The sequence below is a fragment of the Citrus sinensis genome, chromosome 3 (assembly GCF_022201045.2).
Source record: "Citrus sinensis cultivar Valencia sweet orange chromosome 3, DVS_A1.0, whole genome shotgun sequence".
In the NCBI taxonomy this organism is placed as follows: Eukaryota; Viridiplantae; Streptophyta; class Magnoliopsida; order Sapindales; family Rutaceae; genus Citrus; species Citrus sinensis.
This window is the reverse complement of record NC_068558.1, coordinates 46,940,497-46,947,003: the sequence shown is the minus strand read 5'-3', so window position 1 is coordinate 46,947,003 and position 6,507 is coordinate 46,940,497. Positions and strand designations below refer to the sequence as shown.

The window sequence follows — 6,507 nt, the reverse complement described above, 5'->3', positions numbered from 1 at the left end:
TAACCATAAAGCAAATAAGCATAGAAATTACATTCAACAGCAAGATTCAGTACATTTTTTGGCCATAAAATTACAGTAGTGTTTCAAAACTCCAGGCACAAACATAAGCTTATAATGAAAGATTAATTCCATACCAGGTGCAGGCATGTAATCCCAGTAAGACACATGCTTAATGCTTTGGGATTCAGCAGTTGTGTCTTGCTGAGATGACATGCCATTGTAACATGCAACTGATAAGAACAGCAAAAGTCAATGAAGATACGCCATTTCCCTAATAATAAATATGACCAGAACTAAACTGACAAGCACATTCAAAAGATATACTGATGGTGGATCTGTTTTATGGCTTAACTGAGGTATCTCCAGGGAAATGAAAGACCTCCTTTTGTTGCTGCTACCAGCCCCGTCAGAAGCAGCCGTTAAACTGGAAATGTAAAGCTTCTTTTTGCTGCTGCTAGTGGATCCGTTAGAGCTAGAGTTTGAATCTTTTCTTTCCCTTGTTTTTTGTGCCATTTTCTTGTCTTTGACTAACCTCATAGTGGCTTTTTCTGTTCGGGGAAGATCAACAGCATGATGTACAGCTTCTCCCATCTGCAAAATAAATTGCACGGAGTTTAAAATCACTCTTATAGACTTCTTACAATGCGTTGAGGATTGGATTGAAAAGTCGGTAGGGACAGGTTATTTTAACATGCTTACCTCAACTTTTGATACTGCTTTGTTAGAAACTTTTCTCTGCGTTTTCAGTTCTTGAGTCGAACATCGCGCTTCGAAGTACTTGTGGTACTTGGGTGTATGTTGCAGTTCATCAACAACGCTTTTATGACCAACAATCCCAGGCAGATCAGTATCTGAATTGACGGATGAAACATCGAAGTCCATAATGCCATAACCTTCTGAAGAGGATGACGTTTCACTAAGTGCCCAAACTGTTTCCATCTGCGCATGTGTCTTCTCATAAAACACGTTTGAAGTTCCCGGCACTTTACCATGCTGTCGCATAGGGATGTGAATGGAAAAGTCAATATACAATAAATGTACTATAACCAACAAGGTCCAAAAGGAAATATCATAATCTCAAAACTACAAAGGTAAAAAAAAGTAGCAAAGCATGAGTCTTTGGAATCTGCAAGTTGACCACACATCTTAAATTCTATCCAGAAACGCATACAAGATCCTTTAAGCTATATGAGAATTCTACTGCTAGCATTGTGACCGGGATAACATGAGAAGCATTATTATAATATCACTTGTAACACTAATAAATTTATACAATATATGTAATTGCGGTTTATGAGCAACTGGAGTAACTTCTGCAATAGTTATTGGGGTGAATTTCTTTACCTGTTGATAGATTTTTGAATCCACGTCGCTGCTCTGTCCGATAGACCTTCCTCTCAATGATATTGTTGGGTTGAAGTCATGACGAAGAGTGTTCATACTTCTTTCACCAGAGCATTCAGCTTGGCAGGCCCACAGGGAATTCACAAAGGCATCTTCCTGCCCACTAGTTTCGAGTTCGTCATTAAACCCATCGGAATATGAGGTTCCATGCTCTGGCAGCAACGAAGAGAGAGAATTGTGATGAAACCCATTGGAATTAATGGGTTGAACCATTGACGGTAATGCAGGGAGAGTGTTGTGATCAAACCCACTAGAATTAATGGAGGTTCCCTGCGCCGGTTGAATATTTGATAGCACTTCTGCGAGATGGCTGTAATCCAACTCGGGATTGCTAAGTAGTAGTTGCAATTCTTCAGGGAGATCGCGGTTTATCTGGAGAGAAAAATTATAGAGATACGAAGCATAAGTCTCAAGTACATATGTAATGTCTGTCATGCTTTGCCAGTATAAAATGATAATTGAAAATAAAGGGACGCTCTCTTTTACCTGTGGATTAGTGTTTCCTATGGCACCATTCCCAGAATCAAAAGCCGAAGGTTGAGGAGTTGGTTCATTGCAAGCATCAGGCTTATCACCTGATTTTTTTTTCAAACGAAGGAGGACAAATTCCTTCTACACAAGTCAGATTAAAGGAAAAAGGGGGAAAAAAACGAGTCATTATATAGCAAATTTTCATCAGAACGCTCCAGTTTACTAGTGAAATACAAAACATGCATGCATAATCTAATTCCTATACTAATTCAAGCAGAACAGAGATGTTTCCCCAAAAGCGTACTTGTCCACAAAATGTGCGAAGTGAAGAAAAACACACAAATGAAATGAACTAGTAATCTGCCGCCTGTGTCATCAATCAAACAATTATGTCTCCAATAAAAGCAAGATTATTCTAATCACTCTCAATCTTCAAACAGTTATACACACAATCAATCAAGAACAGGTAAACAACACAGACAATCGATTGATTCAATGGAATATGTAAGATCAAATTTAGGTTGGGCTTAGGAGACCACCACAACTCATACTCAACAGACACAACGAATATGCAGGGGATTCTACCTATCATATGCCAAAACTTCAAAAACAAAAAGGAAAAATAATAATAATAATAAACAAGATTAAAGAGAAAAGAGAGAGGGAGAAAAAAAAAAAAAATACTGAATAAGAAGAAGCGTTCTGGGAGTGATATTCATGCATAACCCAGTTGGTTCTGATGCCATTTTTAGCACGGCCTGTGTGGAACACCAAATTCTTTTTGAAACCAATCTTCTTCCCCTGTTCGTCCCATATTACACGATCTTTACCGGTGGGCTTCCAAAATCCAGAGTTGGTTTGTCTGTTAACCAGTTTACTGTTTGGAGATTTTGAAACAAGGGCATTGAAAAAGTACCATACTCGGTCCTCTTTGGGCATTCGCGAACGCTCTGCATCATCATACAATGATATACATGCACACCAAAAACAAAGAAAATGTACACGTATAACTTATTATTACTTCACTTGTAAATTAAACTGAGTACTACAGATGAATGACGTTCATTTTAGTTTATATATATATAACATACACTATACCATACTATACTTACGAGGCAAATCCCAAGGTTCGTACTTGCAGACATCAACAACATCTGCGATTGTATGGGCAGGGAAATCAAGGCCACACATCTTCCTTTCAAGAAAATACGATATGATTTCTTCTTCAGTTGGATGGAATCTGAATCCCACAACCCCATGCCCCTCCATTAATTTTTTTTCTCAATGAAAATCAATGTTCTCTGCTTCATTAGTTCCTACTTACTATTATGCAACAAGAAGAAGTAGTGGGGTAGAGTAAGCTCAAGTGACGGACGATCAAATAATATATGCTTCTTTTAAAAGCACTGACTTGATGGTCTTCTCTCTCATATTCGCACGTCTTGGTCTTTGCCTATACGTCGAGCTTCGTCGGATGCTTTGGAGACGTGGAGTCATCTTATTGGATTGAGCAGTGGACGCCACAATCAAAACCCCGCCCGTTTTCGTTTTTCATTTGCCGTGGATAATTTTTAGTAGAGTCCTCATTATTTGTTGAAAATAAAAACTCAAGAGTCCGGAAGTTTGTAAAATAAATCAATTTATATCATTCAAGTCGTTATTTTAATTTTTCTGTAAAAAGAGTTAACAGCACCGAGCACATTTCAGTCAAAAATAATTGGGCCACCTCCTTGTTCTTTATTTAATTGATACATGCCAATAGTTTAAACTATCTAATATTTTTCCTCCGTTCTATTCATGTCATATTTCATGTTGATCATATGGAATCTTTTCATAATGCTGAGTTGGATGTAATTGTTTTTCTACTCATGCAAATTAAATTATATGTGCTATTCTAAGCAGTAATATTAACTCCTTTCTTTTATTGTGTTGGGTTATTTTTTGAATTTCTATATTTATATTTATTAAAATAAAATTGGTATATTATTTTTAAAACTCAATTACATTTGTATTTATTTTAGGTTGATTTTTTTCTTCTTTGCTTTTTTTTTTTTTTAAAAAGCTTAGTTTTGTGGGAGTGTTACTGATGATATATCCTATCAAATAGATTCAAGAAATTAAGTCCACATCCTTCTTGAAATAATAACAAGCTAGAAAAAGACTACATTGCAGCTTCTTATAGTTTTATGTAAGAACACTTTAAAAAAAAAATACAAGAAAAAAATTATAGAAAAATATTTTAGGCAAATAGATAATAAAGGACAATGATTTGGATCGATTAGGTGGGTGAGTGAAACCCTTCTTTACTAAAATTAATCAAAACCCTCCTCATTAAAATTGACTTGATGTTAAAACATAGATGACTATATATAATTATGTAATGGAGGGCAACTTTTCAGTCCAAATTGTCTTCAATTACTACCACATTTCACACCACTATCCACCACGATTGACAACTAAACACCACATTCATTCCACTATTCTTGGCTAGATTTTTATCAATAGTGATGGAAATATGGAAAAGGAAGAAGTGTTCGACACAAATTTTTTTAATTTTATTTTAGAGAGAAAATAATGAAAAAAATGACAAAAAGATAATTTAATTGGTTACTTTTTTTTTTTAATATTTAACTACATACATTCAATGATAACATGTTAGGTTGTCAGATTTAAGTAGATATAGTGATAAAACAGTAAATGCAAAAAAAGTGTTAAAATATTTTATCAACTTTAAGGGGATTTTAATGGATTTTTGAAATTTATGGGAGCTTTGGTTAATTTTGACAAACAACAAGAGGGTTTAGTTTATTTTTCCCCATTAAGTGGCCTGCGTACGTGGCACCATGCTTTTTCCTTTATTCTTTGTGATTGCGGTTTGGTATGTTATGTTCTTCAACACTTCGTCTCCTTCTTTCACAAGTTGAAGTAATACTTTCAATTTATCTTATTCCAATGATGCTTTCAAAAACTATTCTAGAACAAAAACCAAATTTCGATTTTAATTCCTAAGGAAAAAAATTAAAAAAATAAAGCAAACATTGAGGATAAAATTTAATGCCTAACTGACTTTAGTTTTTTTCTTTTTTTTAACTCTAGTTTAGTTATTAGTAGTGTGCCACATAAATTGTTTTTATTATTTTGTATTTTTATTCAACTAATAAATTAGTGCCAAATCAGTATGTATAAAATAAATTTATATAAGAGTTTGTAATTATATCATCACTTTTTTTTTTTAATTTAAGTTTGATTGCAATGGTAAATTTCGGTCGACGTTGGCTTTAATTCCTTCCGTTCACCATGTGTTGTACATTTTTCTTTTGACTATATATATAATTTCTTCGTTAGAAAACAAACCTTCTAAGTGAATGCAAAGGACAAAAGCGGCAAAGTACCTGCTTAATTCTTTTCGGCACGTAACAAGCATATGTAATATGTTCATACGATGCATGCTGAAAATATGTAGAGTTCTTTACATATTGTTTAAAACGGATTGTGGGTGCAAAAGAAAAGAGGAAAAATTACCTAGAACAATAAATTTATTTCATGGGGAAACTGGGGTACTTCATTAGATCGTTATGTGTGATATTTTTAAGATTTGAACAAGGTAAAGAGGATGAATGCTGATGATGGCAATGAGAGGTCAGACTCTGAAAGAGAGGTCCTCTGAGATAAGTTTCAAGCCTGCAAAACATTGGAAATGAGGTTAGAGATAAAGCCGAGGTGCCCCGACATTCACACTCAGATACTCAAGTCAACAACTCAAGCTTTTTAATGGTGACAAGAGCTTGCCAACCCTCTGAAATCGTGGTTTAAGGTTAAAGAAGGCTTTTTTTTTTTTTTAGTGTGAGTGTTCATGAAAGAATCAAGAGAATAGAACTTAGACACCTCTATATATGAAGTACCTCAGCTACCACGTGGCGTATTTTTTTATGGCTATTGGTTGTCCTTTTTCAGGCCTTTCATGTCCTTTTACTTTTTTTATGATTTTTGGGTCATTATGTGCATGCTTGGGGATCAAGAAAGTATTCATGGCGTATCTTATCCTTTTGGGTACGTGGCACATGCTAGAGAGTGGTCCAAGGTACTACAACAGCAGTTGTCTGGTAAGGCGGCTGATGACCATTGTTGTTGGGACAACGTCCTTCATTTTTAGCAGAGGTGACATGCGGTTGTCACCACTTTTTCGACATGATATTCTGACATTTGATTTTCACAAAATCGAATATTCTTTTTTTAGGGGATGAAGATGTTTCTCATGATTGACTTTTCAGAGAACTTTCCTCGTTTGCTTCGAATATGATTTGTCAGGTACCTCGGGTATCGATTTATGCGAGGTACCCCGAATGTTGAATTATACAGGGTACCTCGATGACCAAGTTATTGGGGGTGCCTCCGTTACCGAATTATGCGGGGTACCCCGAATACCGAGTTAAACATGATACCTCGATGATCGAGTTATTTGGGGTATCTCAGTTACCGAGTTATGCGGGGTACCCCAGATGCGTACAGTGATTACTTGGAGTCATTCCGTTCATCGACATGTGGCGTTCTATTGTAATTTTTTAAGTTTCTCCCCAAACACATATATTAAATTATTAATAGACACGCTTGGGAACTGTTGAATATATATTT

General features: G+C 35.4%; 1 protein-coding gene across 2 annotated transcripts; it reads right to left on the bottom strand.

The window, feature by feature from the left end:
• LOC102630817 (NAC domain-containing protein JA2-like) lies at nucleotides 1-3,314 on the bottom strand. 2 transcript variants are annotated; one of them, XM_006491341.4, is made up of 7 exons: nucleotides 2,988-3,314; nucleotides 2,560-2,825; nucleotides 1,891-2,016; nucleotides 1,656-1,776; nucleotides 1,345-1,556; nucleotides 700-993; nucleotides 1-591 (listed from the first exon to the last, which is right to left on the bottom strand). In XM_006491341.4, the coding sequence occupies exons 1-7, from the start codon at nucleotides 3,142-3,144 to the stop codon at nucleotides 250-252; spliced, it is 1,518 nt and encodes a 505-aa protein (XP_006491404.2). In that variant the 5' UTR covers nucleotides 3,145-3,314; the 3' UTR covers nucleotides 1-249. The 2 variants fall into 2 exon arrangements, with proteins under 2 accessions (XP_006491404.2, XP_006491403.2); XM_006491340.4 differs by having other exon boundaries at nucleotides 1,345-1,776; nucleotides 2,988-3,311.
• Nucleotides 3,315-6,507: the final 3,193 nt, after the last annotated feature.

What these genes read in the sequence shown, in the direction of transcription:
- LOC102630817 (XM_006491340.4), bottom strand. Translation starts at nt 3,144, where the DNA reads ATGGAGGGGCATGGGGTTGTGGGATTCAGATTCCATCCAACTGAAGAA. An exon ending in CGAACCTTGGGATTTGCCTC is followed by an intron (nt 2,826 to 2,987) that starts GTAAGTATAGTA and finishes ATGATGATGCAG; the next exon opens with AGCGTTCGCGAATGCCCAAA. An exon ending in TAGGAAACACTAATCCACAG is followed by an intron (nt 1,777 to 1,890) that starts GTAAAAGAGAGC and finishes TTTTCTCTCCAG; the next exon opens with ATAAACCGCGATCTCCCTGA.